The following is a 20,978-nucleotide window of genomic DNA, read 5'->3' as shown; positions in this document are numbered from 1 at the left end:
CCAGGTGGCTTTCATGTCTAAGGCAGGATTAGAACTCATAGTCTCCTGGTTTCTTAACCTCTAGACCAGGGGGGTCAAACTGGCGGCCCGCAGACCAGATGCGTCACATGCAGGCCACGCCCATCCCAGCTCCGCGAATGGGAAAGAAATTGTGAAATGTCATGTGATGCAACGTGATGCCGCGAGTTTGACATCCGTGCTCTAGACTAAACTGGTTCTTTGTTAAGCTCATATCTATTTTAGTAATATACCTCATCATCATCATCATGATCTTTGTCAATGGTTGTTTCTTCCGCCTCTTCCACCTTAATCAATGTTTTAGCATTTTCCAGTATTCCAGAAACTGTGCCATGACCATCTGTAGGAGACATTCCAGGAATTGGAGGAAATCCTAAAAAAATTCAACAAGAAGTCTCAAAAGAAGGAAGAAATATAAACCACAAACATTTAAGAAAGTCATGATTTTAAAAGGGAAACCTTTGAATGTAACATTTTAGTTACATTCAAAAGTTTCAAGATCTACATTGTGGACTACAATGATAGCCCACAAAACAAATCTGACACAAAAATCCCAGCAAGCTGGGATTTTGAAGCTGAAATTTAATTTACTCTAAATGAAAAAAATATGAATATTGAAAATCAGAATGATATTCCACATCCATTATGTTTATACATAGGGCAGCTTTCCCATATTAACCATATGGTTTTAGATATATGGACAGAATTTTGTTATGTCGCCTAATTTTATCCATTTGTACTATAATACTTGTGATTATCCCAGGTAAAAATATTGCAAATTCATCCTCAAACTTTGCAACATAAATGATTTCCATAAAATCCACAATGTTCACAATAGCAGAACAGAGGGGTTGATTTGGGGTAATAGCAAGTTTTACAATTTCTGCCAATACATTAAGGATAAAGATCCTTAAGGAAGTAAAACTTTCAAGCATGTGTTTGTTGTTAAAACCATTCCCATAATTTAGAGGTAACAACAGGGCATATTTTTCTGCATGATTTGTAATGCTGTCTCAGTCTCACAACAGGGCAGAATTTGCTAAAATATATTTGGCACATAGAAAATGTTTATGCTAGGATATTTCTCATTATGCACAACCCTGATAATTACTCACTTACCAGGGGGGACTGGTAGTTCAGCAAAGTTAACTTTTCTTCCTGCTTTATGTGCTTTTATGGCATCTTGATATTGCTGCAATCAGATATGTTGTTTAGAGAGAGAAAATACATATTTATTCCTCATCTGCTGCCAGAAATCAATATGACTTCTGAAAATTATCTTGGAACAAGAGAGAAGAGTACGTCTCATAGCGTTGCATGCAAAAATTGGGCACATAAATATGAAGTATGTGTTCAGATTGGTAGAAAAATGCTATATTTAACTTTGTATCATGAAGTTCTGGTACACAGGGATTCATTGAAACACACAATTTGACCATGTAACTTTCGCATGAACTCTATCTAAGAAAATGTTACACAGTACACAATTGTCACTGGGCTTTTTTGGCAAAGAATATTAACCCATGTCTTTGTGATTTAATTTGGTGTGTCCTTATACCTGCTTATTCAGAATTAAGTCCCACTAAGTGCAATGGAACTTACTCGTCTTATAAAGGGGCACACTATTCTAGTTCAGTATGAAAGCACATTTTCATACCATGTTATGTCGTGTTGGTCATAACAACACAAAAGAGCCAGGTTGGTCTGGTGGTCAAGGTGCCAAAATGGGAGATGGGAAACCTGAATCCCACTTCCCTTGGCAAGAAAACCAGCTGAACAACCTTGGACAAGTCAACAGCTCAGTCCTAGGAAGATAGCAATGGCAAACCACTTGTTATGTCCTCCTCGCCTCCGTCCGAACGATGGCTTAATTAGCCGGCTCTTATCAGCTCTGGCAGCAAAAGAGCCCGTGTCTGCCAAGAGCCCTCGTTAGCTGCCAAGACGCTGGTGAGTCACAACCTTCAGCTCTAGTCAATCCGTGGATTTGCCTGATACAAAGAGACACACCAGCTCTTGCTGCCTTTTATATCCTGTGGGGTGTGGCTCCATGACTCAGCACTTCCTAGGCCTGCCCCTCCCCTGCTTTTGTTGTTCCCTTCTCTCCTGCCTACGAAACCTGGGATTGAGCCAAGACTGATTGCTGTCCGCTGGGTCTGCAGGCGTGGCCTGGGGGGGGGGAAAGAATCAGGGGAAGGAGGCCTCGTTATCTCTTTCACTTGGCCTGCTTCTGGCTCCTGGAGCTGATCCAGGGAGGCCGGTGCTTCTGAGGTAAGTCCTGACGGCCCTTCCCCCTCACTGTCCAAGTCACTTTCTGGCAGCAGGCCCGGCTCCAAGTCACTTTCTGGCAGCAGGCCTGGCTCCAAGGCACTTTCGGGCATGGGGCCAGGTTCGGGGGCGGGAGCCACAACACCACTGCACTGACCTGCTATATAAAGGCAGTGCTCAATTTATGCCCATTCATTCAGCAACCTTTCGAAGTTATGATGAAGCTGAACAAATGATGACTATGACCGTCCCAGCACTCCCGTAATCATAGAATTGTTATTTGTGACCTTCCCTGTTGGCTTCCCCAGAAAGTCAAAAGGGAAACCAGCAAAAAAAGTTGCAAGTCCCTGGGGTAAGTCTCTCCCACCGCCATACTCTCTTCCAGCACCTCTTGGTTTGAGCTGCTGCTGATTTGTAGTACTTTTCCAACTGCTACTGCAAGGCTTTTCTAGCGCTGTTTTTGGATGCTGCTTAAGCCTCGCTGGCCACTTGTATATCCCTATACACCCTCCCTGAGCCTCAGTGCCCTGCTCGCACCCCATTGAGCCTCGCTCAACCCCTTGCGTACTCTCATTGTGCCTCCCTTGCATTCCCTCACACACCTTCACTGTGCTTCCCTTGCAGCCTCTCACTGTGCCTCTTTTGCATCCTTCTGTACCCTCCCCAACACTCATTGTGCTTTTCCTGAAATCTTAGGCACCCCCACAAATTCTCTGTGAGCCTTGCTATGCCTCCTTCCCACTCTCATGCCCCCCTGTACCTGGCAGCAGCCATTTAGCTGCCTGCTGGTCTACTTATGAGCCACTTGGGACTTCCAATTTCCCGTGGGCTTCCCTACCGACTTGGTTATGGGAAGCTGGCAGGAAGTTGTTTTGTTTAACAACCGTGGAATTCAATTAACAAAAGCTACCTGGACTGCAGGAATATAGATTTCTGAGCGACACGGTTGCACTTTACAACCATATTGTTTAGTAACATAAATTTTGCTCCCAATCTTTGCCATAAGTTTAGAACTACCTGTAGTTAAGAGTTTAACCCTGTATAATTCAAGGCCGATTTGAAATTTTAAAAAAATAAAAGCAGAAAACAATCTCTCAATAACCATATTTTTCAGAGTATAAGACGTGCTTTTCCCCCCCAAAAAAGGTGAAAATCTGGGTGGTCCAAATGTAGCCCCACCCAGCCTCTCAAACGGAGGTTTCAGAGGCTGAAAAAAGCACAGAAACGAAGCTTCAGAAAAAAAGCCTCCAAACAGAGCTTCAGAAAAAAAGCCTCTGAAAGGAAGTTTCAAAGGCTTTTTTTCTGAAGCTCTGTTTCGGAGACTTTCAGAGGCAGAAAAAAAAGCAAGGCACAAAGCTCACAACCAACCTGTTGCTAAAATTCACCTCTGGGAACAGCTACTTGGGGTATTCCGGGAGGCTGATCCACTTGCCAATCAGCTTTTTTCTTATTTTCCTCCCCAAAAACTAAGGTGCATCTTATACTCCAGCGCGTCTTATACTCCAGTGCGTCTTATACTTCAAAAAATACAATATATTTCGGTGAAAAGATGCTAAATCTATGCCTCACAGGAAAGACATTAGAAACAGGAAACTATTGCTAGCATCAACTCAACCCCTGTTTTTGTTTTTAACCTTGGCTATTCTCTCGTGCATCCTACTTTTCCGGCCATCACCATTTGCTTTGGCTTGAGCTGCTGCTGACTTGTACTTTTCCAACCTCTGATTCAGAGCTTCTAGCACCGTTTTTGGCTGCTGTTGGGAACCTATGAAATGCATACAAAAAACATACCATAAGAGCACAATCATGGAATGTGTACCTCTTTCTTTTGCTGTAATCAAACCGGTATTACTTATTGTTAAAAACAAAAAACTAAAACTAAAAGCAGCTTTACTTTTTTGCAATATGTTTGTTTTAAGGTTGCCCTTAACGACATCCATAACAACCATGCCCACAATAACAACAGCAAAGCAACTGTGCTTGTAATTTTAATACTCTAGCTAATTACAGGGCCATATCTGTAAGACACATCTCACCTGGATCTTCATAACCTTGAAAATCTGGTTTAGTTACAAGCTGACAATTTTCCACAGGTACAGATGGCGTTTGTATTGAGGGAGTCTGCACGTCTTCTGGATTTTCAATTTCTGAAAAGAGTATTAATAACGACCAAGAAAATATCTGGCTACATTTCATAATAAGCCAGGAAATAGTGAAGTAATAAATTCAGTTTAATTGGAGCACAATTTAATAAGACCCCAATCAAAGAAATCCACAAATTAAAACAGCCTACTTAAGAGGTATCTACCAAATATCCAAAGGTTCCCTTTAACTAAAACTAATTTTAATAATTTGTTGGCTGTTCAAGGAGCTACAACTGCATGGATACAAAATAGAGGCAATGGCTACTAGATAGAGGGAGGAAAAACCAGAAAGGTATACTAGATAGAGAAAGGAAAAACCAGAAACAAAACAGAAACAGAGGCAAGTAACAAGCACACCTGAGCTATGAGATTACACACCTTGAGCACTGAAAAATTCAAGGCATCCAGATTTAGGCTTATGCATATCTACAAATAATAATAATACAAATGGTCCACTGCATACAGCTAATCCTGTGACCACAATGGAGCTCAAAATTTCTGTTGCTAAGCCAGACTGTTCAGTTGGGCCCCATTTTATGACTTTTTTTTGCCACAGTTGTTAAGCGAATCACTGCAGTTGCTAAGTGAATCATGCGGTTGTTATATGAATTTGGTTTCCCCCATTGACTTTGCTTGTTGGAAGTCAGCCGAGAAGGTCACAAGTGGTGATCAACTGAGCCTGGGACATTGTGACTGTCATAAATAAAGGCCAGCTGGCTAAAGCCCAAATTTTGATCACATGCCCATGGAGATGCTGCACGGTTTTAAGTGTGAAAACCAGTCATAAGCCACTTTTTTCAGTGCCACTGTAACTTGGACTGGTCACTAAATGAATGGTTGTTAAGTCAAGCACTACCTGTTGCGTAAGTGACATTAATCGGGTTCAAAAATAAAGAGGATTGAGAATCATGTAGAAGTCTTTTAAGGACACATGTGCAATGTTTACAGAGTAACCTAATAAAATAGATGAAAAAAACCCCCATATTTGCTTCCAGAGTCAATTTTTAGATACTGGAAAACAAACTTTAAGGTACTGGAAAATTTAAAATCTGTAAATTTAAAGCCTCCATATTCTTTGGGTTTGTATAGCAGTGTATCAGAAGGTTTTTGGCTGCAAAGAGGCCTAACTGTCATTCTTCATACTTTATCCAAGAAGAAAGAGTTTTTTTTCTTACTTTCCAGGGCAGGAGGCATATCCCTGAGGTCTACAGGCTGCCCATTATCCAAGGCTTCTATAACCAGACTAAATTTCTGAAATGTAAAAATAAAGTCCCAGAAGGTTAAAAGATCTACTGTAATATATATAATATATAATATTACCAAACAATTCACAAGGCAGTAATTTCACATAGGACCCCAAAATATTTGCAGAATCCTAAAAATAGACTTCCATTTAAAGTAAAACATTCTCGAGCTTCTACTCTTCTGAGTGATATGATGCTTTAAAAAATTCAAAACAGAAACAATATGGGATTTAAAAGACTCAATAAATTTCCCCCGTCCCCTCTCTGTGATACTGAAGTTAGATATTTATCCCTACCACAGGCATATATATATCTTATCTCCTAGACTTAGAGCAAGGCTGTCAAACTCCCAGCCTGTGGGGCGGATGACTCATGTGCTGGCCACACCCCCGCCCAGTTTAGCGAAGCGGGAAAAAGTCCCGATATGTCACGTGATGCCGCCGTGAGGTGAGTTTGACATCCCTGTCCTAGAGTATCATTGTACTTGCAAACTATTCTTAATTATATCAAATCTAGATAAAGTGGGCAGCTGAAAGCCAAGTGAATCGCATACTTCTAATTTGGGTAAATTATTCTGATTCCATAAGCTATTACTGTATCTGAACACCAAGTATAGATTTTCTAGTGCATGATTCGAACATTTTATCCCATTGTGAGTTTATTTTATTTATTTGATTTCTGTAGCTACCCATCTCAACAGGCAATTCTGGACAGTGTACATCATACAGCATCCTACAGTGGTACTAATACATAAAGAAGAAATAATTTTAAAACTGGGTTTATACATTATGGTAAGCTATAATATAGTTTGCCTGGTTTTAATTTAATACATTAATTTAATTTGATTTGATTAAATAAATCAAATAAATTAGTTTATTTCAAATAAACCAGTTTATTTGAAATAAACTGGTCTTATTCAATTAATCATAGATGAGCAAAGGTTAAGCAAATAATAGTTTAGTGCGTGTCTGAGCTCAGTTCATGGATCATAATTATACATAGTTTTCATTCAATTCCATAGAGTAGTGATGGCTAACCTTTTTGTCATCGCGTGCCAAAAGCGGGGGGAGCATGGGGGGGTTCCATGCGTGTGCGTGCCCACACCCATAATTCAATGCGTCCCCCCCTACGCATGTGCGCGTGACCCCTCCGCACGACCCCCACTTTTGGCACGTGATGGCATGATGGGCCTGGTAGACCCGTTTTTCGCCCTCCCCAGGCTCCTGAGGCTTTCCTGACTTCTGGTGGGACCGGAAGGCCCGTTTTTCACTCTCCCCAGACTCGAGAGGCTTTCTAGGAGCCTGGAGAAGGCAAAAACAGACTTCCCCACCCCTCCAGAGGCTGGAAACAGCCCATTTCCTGACTTCCGGTGGGCCTGGTGCTGAGCTGGTGCTGAGCTAGGACAATGCTTGCGTGCCCACAGATATGGCTGTGTGTGCCGCCTGTGGCATGTGTGCCATAGGTTCGCCATCACGGCCATAGTGGCTTTTAGAAAACACTGAATATATAGATATAATGGATTCAAATCCTTCAGCCAGTTCTATTTCACATACTGTATATAAGGAAATCCTTGGGATTTCAATAGCCATGTAACATAAAGTTGCTCAGAGAAGAGTAAGTATTTTACGGCTGTACTCTCCTAGTCACTGCTGTCCAGAGTTGTTGAATTACCACCCCAAACAGGTAGCACAGCCTATCAATCAGTCAATCAATCAATCAAACAAACAAATCACTCTCAACTGGCCGTGAGGGGTTCTGTAGCTTAGATCAGGGGTCTCCAACCTTGGCAACTTTAAGCCTGGCGGACTTCAACTCCTAGAATTCTGGGAATTGAACTCCTCCAGGCTTAAAGTTGCCAAGGTTGGAGGCCCCTGGCCTAGATTATTTTAATATCCAGGTGGCATCTAACTGTTGAAGTCAGGGAAGAATGTAAGATTCAAAAGCCCAACACAAATTCTGGTTTGATAGAGCTGCCTTGATTTGTGAATAACGAAGCCTCACCTTCCCAGTCCTCATGTATTCTTTTGCCTTCTCAAGGTCACCTTTCTGTTTAGCTTTCAATGCCGCTAATTTGTACTCCTTCTCTCTTGTCACAAGCAGTGCCCGTGTGTCAAGATGTTTGGAATCTGAACAACATAATAAAGTCAGCCAATAAAACATCTCCTATAGAAGAATAACCAATTTTGGCCCTCGCCCCCACATCTGGAACAGAAAAGCAGGAATATGCTTTATTTTTGAACATCCTGTACGCAGAATGGATTCCTGATGAAAAAGCCTCAGCTATAAAACTACTTACTGTTTTCCAAAGTAGCTTTTGTTCCCGGAGCATCTGTGTTTACATCCTGACCCTGGACAGCACTTCTATTTACAGACAGCTGCTGATCACTGGGATCTGTTAATTTATGGGCTGCTGAGAGGCCTTCCATTCCTTCCTCCTCAGGTAATGTCACTTCATCTTGATCAGTTGGACTTTTCGGCAAGTCACTGTGAGACGTGGCCTGTGGCACAGACAAAGAGCTCTTCCCAGATGCCACAGGCGGTGGCATTTCTTCTTCATTCACTTTTTTGCCACTCTTCAATGCAGTCAACATGGATTCCAGTGTCTAGCAATAATTGCAAGGTAACACCAAACGATAAGTTTAACAACTATTTACAGATATCCTAATCAAACTCATTCGCTACAGACATACTGGCAACATACACTGCAGAGCTAATAAAAGAAACATATGTTTTAAAGTACCTTAAAATAATTGTAAAAATGTGTAGTTACAAATTAAGGAAATTAACCAACCCTCAACATTCAGGATTTCATCACATGGAATCTAAACTGACACCAATACTTTGTTATATTTGTTTAAAGTTCTGATTTAGCCACAAGGCAAGTATTGGATTTGAATCGCTTCTGCTGGAACTCTCTAGAGGCATAAAACTTAAAAAATAAAATTCTACACAAATTGGATTAAAAGTCTGTCCAATGTTAGCAGATGCAGAATCACAGCTCAAGCTTTTTACGTGATCAACTAGAAATTACATTATAGGAATTCCAACTGGTAGATAAGGGTGAAATCAAGTTCTGAAATCAGCTACTAGCACCATTAATTTTTACAGCAACAACTAAACAAGTGAGAATTGTACATAGCAAGGCATTAACTGAAATGCCTAGGAGTTGCATTTCCTGAATGGATACTTCTGATTGCTCTGTGAGATTCTCAGATTTTCAACACTGGTACCAGAGTACTGACAACTAGGAAAACATTCCCAATTTACATACAATCCTTTTGCTGATGCATGATTATGCGGGCCTATGTGCAGGCATTACCGGTCTCTCCATAGTACAGCCATATAACACTTTGCTGCTTTTGTCAATTTCACTGGCTCCCAGTTGGCTTCTTCAATTCAAGGTGTTAGTTGTCGCCTTTAAAACCCTAGAAGGCATGGAGCCAGGTTACTTGCATGACTGCCTCTCCTCAATGGTTATTGGCCATTCCACCAGATTTGGCAGAAGAGGATTCTCTGGGTCCCATCAGTGCAGCACTGTCACTGGGTGGGTGTTAGGAAACATCCTTCTCTGTCATGGCACCTGTCCTGTGGACCAACTCCCTGTGATACAGGAAGTCCCAACCCTACTGACCTTCCAAAGGCTGCAAAGACTTGGCCATCTCCCTAGGCCAGGGGTCTGCAAACTTGGCTCTTTTAAGACTTGTGGACTTCAACTCCCAGAATTAGCTTTGCTGGCTGAGGAACTCTGGGAGTTGAAGTCCACAAGTCTTAAAAGAGCCAAGTTTGTAGACCCCTGCCCTAGGCACCAGGGCTGGGGTGCCAATGGAGCTCTGATGTAGATGTTGCTGGATCTCTTATGTTGCTAGTGAAAATTTTTGGTCTTTTTTATGTAATGGGTTGTGATTTTGTTTGCTACCCAGAGTATCTTTTGTGGATAGATAGCAATATAAATATGCTAAATACATAAATCACATCTGCAGGCTTTAAAGTACTAGTAATCAGTAGAAAGACATTTTCATTCTCTTCTCAGTTACATGTGTATCAGTTCTCTTAATATATTCCCATCAACATATTTGGGAGTTTCTAAATTATCAAAAAATATGAATTGAAACAAATCAATTAAAGCAGAAATGTTCTTTTTATACTTTTATACTTTAATTTGTGACACTTGGTTAAAAATACCTATAAACGATTTGAATTCAAGACAAATGTTCAACATTTATTCTCAGTTAATTTTAGATTCTATTTTTCCCCAAATAGACACTCTGATTCTTTTAAACATGACCTATATTGTGCCTTTTACAATTATTTTTAAAGGTTAGCTAAATATCCAGAATTACTTATTAAACTTAGCTTTCTAAAGGAAAGTATACTTGAACAGATCATTGCCTAAGATAGCTCATTTTTACTTTATGCAGCAAACATTAAGAACCAAATTTAATCTGTAAAAAACTGCAGCAGAATATGATTAGCATCTACACGATGCCCATTTCTCAGCACATTCTGTGGCACTCCTGGCTTGTTTGAACAATTCCTGCCCAGGAAAAATGCAGCACTTTGGTCAATAATCCAACATACCTTGAGACCTCGCTCGTACCGTCGCACTTTGGCATTCTCACCAGCCTCCTTTGCGTTCAGAATTGCTGCCTTATAAATAGCTATCCTGTCTTCTACCGTTTTCTGCAATCCACTGGAAACAACAGGAGTCATCTTGAAGGAGAAAATAAAAGAGAAAATAAAGGAGACCAAAATAAGATCAAACGGGCCACTCAAGCATCCGTACAAAACTGCTACTTCAAATATGGACAGTTTGGACATCTGACTTAAAACCAAGATCTTTAACAGAAGAGTATTTGTGTCCCAGCACCTCTGGGCTTTTTGCCCAGAGAAGCAGCAAAGAGGTGGGTGGGGTACCTCCGGAAATTATGCAGACACAGGGTAACTGTAGGGAGAACTTAAGGAATTGGAAGTCTCAGTCATTTCAGGGAAAGGCTGGACAGACAGTTCTTTAGAGTATAAAAGGACTACTCTCTCCTGTAGAAATGAGGGTGCAAAGCAGTTCTTAACAATATGTCTACTTATAAAATTATTTTCTTCTACTCAAGTACTATATTCAGTCATCCAAGAAGAACCGGTAGCAATTACAAACATTCTGCCAAGAGACTGATAGTCTAAGTAAATATCAGAGTCACTGCTTATCATCAAAATTGATAGCAAACGTATCTCACAGGGCAGTTTCAAAGGATAAACCACCACTATCACACCAGAGAAAACACATGAACAGAAAAGACTGCCCTGAGATGATAATCTTCATTTATATTGCATTCAGACTGCTTGTAAGCTGACATCTTCAGAGGTCCTTGTTTATACTTATTTGCAACTCTCCAAAAGATGTGCTCTAAATAAAACTATTCAGATAATATTGCTTTTTATTATTCTCTCCTTTGAAAATGTTAATGATCTTTGAAATTGTCTTAAAACAAATGCCAAAGGATAAAACAAGGCTATCTTCCAGCACACAAGGCAGAAATCTTTTAAAAAGGAACAGAAAACATCATGCCCTTCAGATATTTTGGACTGTAATTAGCCAAAGCCAATATGACCAATAACCAAGAACAATGAAAACTGTATCCAAGGATTGGGAATGTATTTATGATACGAATACACTGAACAATTTGGGGTAATACCAGATGATAATATTGTTCCCTTCAGCCAGAGTTACCTGTGCCTGCATATCAGTTTGATGCTCTGTGGTTGTAGGAGATATTTCCATTGTTTCTGTTTCTCTCTCTCGGGTTTCTTCTGCATGTTCCTCTCCCAGGACTTCCTGTAACTCTGCCTAGAATGAGGACCACGGCAGTTATTGTTACAAAGTACTATTTCCGTTCCATGTTAAAATGAACTACAGAAAATTTAATGTATCTTCCCACACTTGGTGCCCCATAATTCCTAACTGGCAGGAACAATAAGAATACATAGAAATAAAAACTGTTTTAAGTGCCACTGATGAATGAATTTCTGAAATAAAAAATACTTTATTTCAGAATGATAAAAACCAATAATGATAAACCTATACAGGCAATCCTCAACCTTGTAATACCATCCATTTAGTGACCATTCAAAATCACAATGGCATTGAAAAAATTGACTTACAGCCTGACTTCACACTTACAACTGCTATAGCAACCCCATGGTCACATGATCAAAATTTGGGTACTTGACAACCAGCATATATGTACATGGTTGGAGAAGCCAGGGGGTCATGTGATCGCCATTTGCAACCTTCCCTTCCCAGCTGGCTTCTGACAAGCAAAGTCAATGGGGAAAGCCAGATTCACTTAATGACTAAATAGCTTGTATAACAATGGCAGTAGTTTGCTTACAACAACAACAATGGCAGAAAACTCATAAAATCAGGCATGACTCAATTAAGCTTTTTGCTCAGCAATGGAAAATCTGATCTCAGTTGTGGTTGTAAGACAAGAACTACCTGTAATAGGCAACTAGTTAATCCAAGTAGTTAAAACTTATTTTAGTTATTTTAGTTTAGTTGGCATCGGAGGAACAGGAGAAGCATTCTGGAATTATTATTTTTCTAAGTTCACATAAGAGGTATTATTTAAAAGCATCTAATAGATTTTTCAGTAAATTATAACTGGTGCAACACATTCCTTTATGAATGCTATTCACAACCAACAAAACAAAGTACCAAAATTCAGCACACAAAGAAAACTGCCCCTGCATTAATTGTATATAATCTTAAATAGAAGCCTTGCTGCAGATGTGCCACTTTTTAAAGTTGCAGCTAAGAATAGTTTTGTTTTTTTCAAATTCTAGCCTAGGCTCTCAATCGTGATAAAATTATGTCAACTTGTTAATATCTTTTCTTCAGAATCTTATTTTGATAAATATTTTAATTTGCTGTAGACATATTAAGTATGGAAAAAAACTTAAGTATACTACTTGCAAATTTTCAATTTCCTATACTTCTGCATCCTTATCATCTTCTGCAGGAACATGAAATTATGTTTCATATCATAAGAGGGCTTTGCTTGTTATGAAACCAACTAGAAATATTTCTCCTTAAAAAAAAATCAAGAAATCAATTTACTATTCCTAAAGCACACAGGATATTATATATTTCTGTTATACATATCCATGTGTATCACTTCTGTCTTCTGACTCCCAAAAATACCATTTCAGAAGACCAATTTGATGTGATTCTGTAGAATTATGTTTTAATACCATAGCTTAAAACAAACCAGAATTTCTTGCATTTCCCTCTTAATACTCCTCAAATGCAACATTTGAGGCAATAGATTACATATATCATATCCAATCTATCTTATAAGCATCCTGGTACATTTTCAATGAGGCTTTAATTTCCATAATTTTTTCCAACCAACATGACTGCTTTCTCCTCTGGCTGGGGATTATACGATTCAAAGTTTAATTTTGCCTGAGAAAAATGGTATGAAATGATGGGTCCTCTTTAGAACTAGAGGGGAAAAGCAGCCTTCCAGCAGACTCCCATATATACCAAAAGTTCGGTATCTTCCTCCAGACCTTCATCATCATCATCATCCATGTCCTTCATGCACTCAGCAGCCATCTTTTCTATATGATCCATGGGCAAAGGGGCTGCAGAAAATTAAAACCAAAAATCTTAAGAAAAGGAACATTTATAGTTACAAAAGGTAATTTCCATAAAGAAAAGGAAGAAGGGAAAGATCCACAAGACAGCAGTTAAAATACAGTTCGCAAGCACATGTTCTTAAATTTTTCTTGTTTGTCAGAAAATGTCCTTACATTTTCCTTTTGGTTTGGTTTTTCCAGTAGGCAAATTCTCTCCAGTAATAGCTGCTAGCTCAGCTTCTAGATCCCCATCGTCTTCTAAATCTAGTATCATCTCTTCAGGATTGAACTCTATAAAAAGACCCAGCTGTTGACAGGAAAATAATAACAGGATTAGCATCCGTGTTACACAAATGTCTATGCAAGATACATTAAAATGGTAGCACTGCTTCTAATCCAATACTGGTATAAATTTCAGGAATAGGTACTCTATAACAAACACTATTTGCTTAGAGAGCTCTATGACATTTTATAGTAACATGAACTCTATATTGAGATTTGAAAGATATCATATTTTAATACCAACCTTCCTTCTAGGAATCAAAAGTGATGTATACTTTCTTCTCCAATCATATTCTGTGAGGTACACCTTAAGCTAAGAGATAATATTTGACCCCAAATTATCCATTTACAGCAAGTGGCGATTTGGGCTTAAAATTCTTAGATTCTTTAATCCAATGTTTCTTAAACTGAAAGGGGTTCTATGAGCTGGTTCCACTCTGCTACCAAGTCATTCCTGCCCATCGTACTCTGTGTGTGTGTGTGTGTGTGTGTGCGCACATTCACCAGGGGTGGGTTTCACTTACCTTTGCTACCGGTTCACTCGCACACGCACTTCTGAGCATGCACTGAGCGCATTTGATGATGTCTGTGCGGGTGGGCGGAGCCTCCCACCACTGCTACCCGAACCAGGGCGAACCGGTAGCAACCCACCACTGGCATGCACACACCCCCCCCACACACACATGCTTTGTTTCAATTATTTCTCATTTCAACTATTCAGAGCAAGAAGCAAAAACAATCTGACTTTCAGTAAATTTGTATTCTTATGTCTGGGAGTTCCAAACTTAACAACTATTTCTAAGGTCTTTTCCTTCTCAAATTCTGGAGTAAGAGATGTCTGTTCAAGTGGAAAACCTGTGTAACATAATTTCCTTTTTTTTGCGAAGAGCTTAATACTTACTTTAAAATTCCATCACTTCCACTTCCCACTTATATAATGAATATAATTACCAACCACAGAGAGCACCAAGGGCCCCTCAAAAAAGAAAGAATGGAATAAATGTGAACGTGAGGTTTACTCTGGATTATCACACCAGAGTATGATCTGGCACCCTGTCCAAAATGTACCATTAAATACTAATGTTCTTTTTTACTTTAGTTCACTATGTTATATAAAGCAAAGAGAATAAGATTATTATCTGCTTCCATTCTAGAACCACAAAGGGAAAGGAAGTTCAAGAAATACATTATGTGGTTAATACTTTACAAAGCACTATTTGTACTAAATCAACCCAATATGCCTATGTGTTCTGGCAGCACACAAAAGGATCTGCCTTTGGAACTCAAAAATAAGACAATTGAACTAAATATTCCTGCTGGACCCAGACTTCATTCATTATGGCAGAGGACAGGGATAAGCTATTCTCCAGATGCTGGGACTACAATTTCCACAGTTAGTTCGTATTCTATGAGATTCTTTATAGTATAAACAGTCTCGCTCCCATTCATTTTTAACATTTGTATTTTAAGTAAAAATAAAAATGCCAAATTTAGGAAACTACTCCTAAATAATAGCAACCTTATTTAAAAAACAGCTAAAATAAATTCTTAGCATGAATAGCCAATAGTATAGCTTCAATCTGAACTAATTATGCTGATCAAAATCCAAATGCTGAGTTAAGTACACTTATGTTTATTAATTCAACATTCTTAAATTAGTGTCTATCTTTTCTCTAAGATTTACAAATTGTTTATTTTCTTGTTTTAAGTTTGCACTCCCTGTTATCTTATTTAAATTTAAATACCCTCTAAAAGAGTAGATTTATCTCCCTTCTGCTACCTTACCTTCAACTTTGGTGCATGGTATTTCTGCAAATCATGCCTATTAAAAGGATGAAATTTAACTATTCTCTTCTTTCCCTCTTTCATAAGATCAGATCCAATAACACTTGAGAATTTTTACTCTCCCCTGTAATAATATCTATTAATATGGCTATTTGTTCTGCTTGTCGCACTCAAAACAGGCTATGCTGTGACGTATCTTGCAAGGCAGTTTAGAAAGATGCTCTGAATTATGTCTACATCTTAGAATTGTTTTCTAAGCAGCCACAAGTTTCTTGCAAAAAAAATGTGGCTGCTTTAATGAGTCAAAGAGAGGTATTTTTCTCCTTTAGCTGCACATTATGAACAACTGTACAGGTAGTCCTCAATTTACAATCACAATTGAGCCCAAAATTTGTTTTTAAGTGAGAGAACAGTAACAGAGTTGGAAGGGACTTTGGAGGTCATCTAATCCAACCCCCTGCTCACGCAGGAGACCTGTACTAGGGATTTGAACCGCCAAACTGCTGACCTTTCTGATCGTCTTAGCCACTGAGCCACCTGTTAAGTGAGTTCTCTCCCATTTTATGACTCTTTTTGCCACAATTGTTAAATGAATCACTGTAGCTGGTAAGTTAATAAACTGATTGTTACATGGCTTCCCCATTGACTTTGCTTGTCAGACAGCCGCAAAAGGGGATCATGTAACTTTGGGACACTGCAACTGTCATAAATATGAGTTAGTTGCCAAGCATCTGGATTTTGATCACATGACCACATATGGGTGCTGCAATGGATGTGTGAAAAAAGATCATGTCACTTTTTTCAGTGCCTTTGTAACTTTGAACAGTTACTAAATGAACTGTAATAAGTCAAGGACTACCTATATTGTATAAGGGATGCGGTGGCTCAGTGGCTAAGACGCTGAGCTTGTCGAGCGAAAGGTCAGCAATTCAGTAGTTCGAATCCCTAATGCCATGTAACAGGGTGAGCTCCTGTTACTTGTCCCAGCTTCTGACAACCTAGCAGTTCGAAAGCACGTAAAAAATGCTAATAGAAAAATAGGGACTACCTTTGGTGGGAAGGTAACAGCGTTCCGTGAGCCTTTGGCATTTAGTCATGCCGGCCACATGACCACAGAGATGTCTTCGGACAGCGAAGCTCTTCAGCTTTGAAACAGAAATGAGTACCGCCCCCTAGAGTCGGAAACGACTAGCACATATGTGCGAGAGAAACCTTTACCTATATTGTATACTGTACTGTATGACAAATGTAAAAAAAAAACCTGATGGATTTGATTTCACAGGTACCTTGTTTCAGGCATTTTTTAAACAATCCTTTCCATTCTGATTATTGAAGTACTTTGTTTTTCTAAAGAACTGATCAATTTAATTCTACTACTTTACTATGTCAGGCAGTTATAGTCAAATTTCTATAAAATAACTGGCATTTATTTAGATAACAAAGGCAACCACCACCTTAGTGGCACTAGTAGTAATTATTGTCAACTATGAAATTTATGAAAACAAAGAATAAATTTAAATAAGTAATCGTCAAACTTTCAGTATGCTTTCCATATTTAAAAGAACAGACTCTCCTCTGAATTAGCAAGCATACTCATTTTCCCAAAATTTTCCCAATTCTTTTTGTTAAGAATCTAGAATATCTGATAAGAAAATAACTCAGACCACTCCACAACTCTAACAAGAGAAAATATTATAAATCACTTGCTGGGCTTTGGGTCAGATTTGATTTAGATCTAACAAAACCTGAAATTGCAAAAGGCTGGATGCATGGATCCCAGTCAATCTGTGTCTCTTACTAGTACGTAAATTTCTAATCAATTTAAATGGTGGGTTATTGAAGAAATCTCTACTTCTCAACGCATAAGGATCTCTAAGTCATCTCTAAATTACAGTTACAAAACCACACTCTGCGTAAAGAAAATCATCCTTAAGTGATACACAGCAAAAAGAACTAACAGAAGAAATATACCTGTTTTGCGGCAGCTCCTGCCTGACCCTTGGCCTGGGGGCTTTTCCTGGGTCTTCTACCAGGCATGCTGGTTAATCAACAGCCAACAAAGCCAGGTTGCAGAATCCAGAAAGCTAAAAATTACCTGGAGATAATGAGATTCCAATGCAGCAAGATATATTTGCAAGAACACCATATAGACATTCTCAGTTAAAACAACAACAACAACCAAAAGCATCCTGACTGAAAAAAAGTCATCAAGATACTACACTACTGCCATTCCCACTTGTAGATCTTAATTCTAAGACATACATATTGTTAACTCTATTTTCTCTAACCATACTACAAAAGCAGAGATGTGCATCATTGCTTTTGGAAGATACTTATGGCTTGGATTTTCTTCTTCTAATACAGGTAAAAAGCCAGAATTATAATTTTTTTAAGATCATGATAGCATAACAAACCCTAAAACAAAAGAAGACTCCCATACTCCAAACTGTTTACAAATCTAATGGGTAATATGAAATTGGATATTTTCGGCCCTTGAGGATTGGGAAGTGGACAGTCAAGAAGCAAGTCTACACTTATATAAAACAGCAGAACATATTTAAGGTGTTAAGAACTCGGTCAATGTCAGAATACCTTATTTTTAAAAAAGCTAGAACCTTAAATGATCGCAGTATATAGCATGGTCTTGGTTTTCTGTTTATGCAGTAGGAAGCAAACCCTCAGTTATCTCCACAAAGGCACCACCAGCAGGTTACTTTTCAGACAGGCTGGCCTTCAACCTTGCATAATTTTATATGTCAACTTGGAGATCACGGCTACCAAAGGCACCAGGTTCTAAGGAACTGCTTATCACCTCCAAAACCAGTTTGAAATTCATTCGGGCCCCCACTTAACCCCTAGCCTAGACCTTCAGAGTTGGGAGAAAGAAGGGGGCCAGCTGCCGTATACACCCAAGACAAAAGTTGAGTTCAAGCAGCTTGACATGCCCTGGCCCCACTCCCACCTGAAATCACCAACCTACCAGATGACTTGCACCTTTGCAACACCCAGCGGTGTCTTCTCAAGAGGCAGAGGCAGAGCCCGTCCCTATCAGCTGACCTCAAAAGACAGGCCGATTTCAGGAGGACCCTTTCCCACGGTCAGATACGCCCAACCAAGCGCACGCACGTGTGAATCCACGCACAGCAGAAGGGAGTCCAGCCGACAAAGGGACTCGAGGGCTCAAACCATAACAATTCATAACAAACCTTCCCACTGAGCGGCAGGAGGAGGGGCAGATGGCAACTGCTTGCTCTCGGGCTCCAGGGAGATGAGACGGCGTCCTATTATCTCCCTTCCAACAAGGGAAGCGGCCCGGGGAGGGCGGGGCGGGGGGGGACCCGGCTCCACCTCCTGCCGCAGCTGACGGGCTGCCCAGCGGAACAGGCAAAAAGAAAAAGAAAAAGGCCCCGACGAGACGCGCGCTTCCCCTCCTACTTCGGACTCAGCTTGGGGCTGCACCAAGGGGCCCCGCAACACGCAGGCGCGGAGGTTTATTCATTTTTAGAGAGCGAGATGGAGGCGCCGAAGTGGGCGGAGCCTGAGCGCGCGAGGCAAAACAATTGAAAATAATTGACTTCGAGGCCGAAGCAAGGCGGAAAGACGGGGAGGGGGAGGGGGAAAGGGGCGTGGCTGAAGTAGTTGCCTTTCGGTGAGGTAAACGTGTAGGTCACCCTTGCTAACATCCAGGTGCTTTGGACTTCAACTCCCATCATCCTTCAGCCCAAACAGGGGTTATGGGAGTTGATCGAAAACACCTAGAGCAGGAGCCTCCATCCAACCGTGGAAACTTTAAGACTTGTGGACTTCAACTCCCAGAATTCCTCAGCCAGCTTTGCTGGCGGAGGAATTTTGGGAGTTGAAGTCCACAAGTCTTAAAGTTGCCAAGGTTGAAGAGCCCTGACCTAGAGGACGCTAGGTTGGAGAAGCTACTTCTAAGTGCTTTTTATGTTTCTATAATTATAAATTCTATAATTATTTAGCAACTCGATTTGATTTTTTTTTTAACTTTGTTTCTGCCGCAGAGCGGGAAATCAATCTGAACAGCCACTTCTGAGACTTTTCAGACCTCTAATAAAAATAACTACTCAAAATTAGGTTCTGTGGCCCAGAATTGGTATGGCCGTAAAATGATGATTGCTTCTGTCAGCCTGTCTTAAATAAAAGCAGCCCTAGATCTGTCTTATAATAGAAACTGGCTTTGCTCACTTGAGTTTATCTTTACATGAGAATGGAGCCCAACTGATGCTTTTGATCCTCTTTCGTATTTTCTTCAGGATACACTATGGTTTTATTGCGATCTTCATTGGAGTGTGCTAAGCATAATGTAACTTAAGTATATACAGTATGAAGTCATCCACAATGGTGGCAGAGCAAGATTTAGGAAGCATTCAATTTTTAATAATTTTGTTTGGACGATTGTTTCCAGATAATGCAATGGCTCACTACAAATCGAGATAACTGCTGGAAGCTATAACTCAACAGCAGGGCCATAGAATTCTCCTTTTATTCAATATGTGTGTGAAACCATCCAATGGGATGGATGAATCACCAAGAGGCCCACAATCCATCTCTCTCCCCTCCCTCCCCCCATTAAATATAGGTAAGAGTGCAAAATTCATGTTCCTAATGTGATTTCTGTAATTTTAGGTTGGCATTAGTTGTGTTAACTGAATAGGCAGCTTTGTAGTTTATGTCTTAGCATGTGTAAACCAAGAAATTAACGTTTGTCAACAATTCATAGTGAATGAATAATGAATAATGAATAACCAATATAACTGGTTAATCCAGTCAATAGTGAACCAGTGATTGAGACAATAATGTACTGGATGATGACTAATAATTTGAGATCTGCTATTAAAATGATCTCATTTGAATGGAGAGAAACCTAGGTTGAAATATACTTTTTTCCTGTGAAGATCTGTTCTTGATCCAAGAACACACTGCCTCATTTTTTTAAATGGATGAAAAATGATTTCATAATCTCTTGGATTACTTCAATGCTTTATAAACAGAATTGTCTTGGAGCTTAAACTGTCTTGGAGGCCTCCATGGAGCGGGTCCGCAATCTAGGCATTCTCCTGGATGTACGGCTGTCTTTATTATTATTATTATTATTATTATTTATTATATTTGTATACCGCCCATCTCCCGAAAGACTCAGGGCGGTTCACAGCCAAAAAACAACAGAAAACATATAATACATATAAACAGCTAAAAGAATAGACAGTTAAATTCAATTGATGCCCTAAAACTTTTAAATACAAATTTAAAACCTCAATTAAACCCCTTTTTTAAAACAAAAAGTCTTTAGAAGAGCATATGACGGCCGTCGCCAGGGGAGCTTTTTATCAGGTTCGCCTGATACGCCAGTTGCGTCCCTTCTTAGACCGGGACTCCCAATGCACAGTCACTCACGCCCTCGTCACTTCCCGCCTGTACTGCAATGCTCTCTACATGGGGCTCCCCTTGAAGAGCACCCGGAAGCTCCAATTGGTCCAGAATGCGGCTGCGCGGGTGATAGAGGGAGCAACTCGAGGCTCCCATGTAACACCTCTCCTGCGCAAGCTGCACTGGCTTCCGGTGGTCTTCTGGGTGCAATTCAAGG

General features: G+C 39.9%; 1 protein-coding gene across 2 annotated transcripts in view; it reads right to left on the bottom strand.

The window, feature by feature from the left end:
- Nucleotides 1-18,835, bottom strand: part of CC2D1B (coiled-coil and C2 domain containing 1B) — a 32,540-nt gene extending 13,705 nt beyond the window's left edge. The window contains exons 1-13 of one of the 2 annotated variants that reach the window (XM_058174952.1): nt 18,354-18,835; nt 17,345-17,468; nt 13,481-13,613; nt 13,212-13,312; nt 11,394-11,510; nt 10,250-10,381; nt 7,968-8,274; nt 7,673-7,797; nt 5,603-5,678; nt 4,320-4,430; nt 3,918-4,048; nt 1,138-1,210; nt 252-391 (exon numbers count right to left, since the gene is read on the bottom strand). In XM_058174952.1, coding sequence (XP_058030935.1) covers nt 252-391; nt 1,138-1,210; nt 3,918-4,048; nt 4,320-4,430; nt 5,603-5,678; nt 7,673-7,797; nt 7,968-8,274; nt 10,250-10,381; nt 11,394-11,510; nt 13,212-13,312; nt 13,481-13,613; nt 17,345-17,410 — 1,512 coding nt within the window. In that variant the 5' untranslated portion in view covers nt 17,411-17,468; nt 18,354-18,835. The remainder of the gene's footprint in view (nt 1-251; nt 392-1,137; nt 1,211-3,917; nt 4,049-4,319; nt 4,431-5,602; nt 5,679-7,672; nt 7,798-7,967; nt 8,275-10,249; nt 10,382-11,393; nt 11,511-13,211; nt 13,313-13,480; nt 13,614-17,344; nt 17,469-18,353) is intronic. The other variant, XM_058174953.1, reaches the window with a different exon arrangement.
- Between the last annotated feature and the right edge of the window lie 2,143 nt (nt 18,836-20,978).

This window comes from Ahaetulla prasina, chromosome 3 (genome assembly GCF_028640845.1).
Source record: "Ahaetulla prasina isolate Xishuangbanna chromosome 3, ASM2864084v1, whole genome shotgun sequence".
In the NCBI taxonomy this organism is placed as follows: domain Eukaryota; kingdom Metazoa; phylum Chordata; class Lepidosauria; order Squamata; family Colubridae; genus Ahaetulla; species Ahaetulla prasina.
Note: the sequence above shows the minus strand (reverse complement) of the source record. Positions and strands in the feature narration are given on the sequence as shown.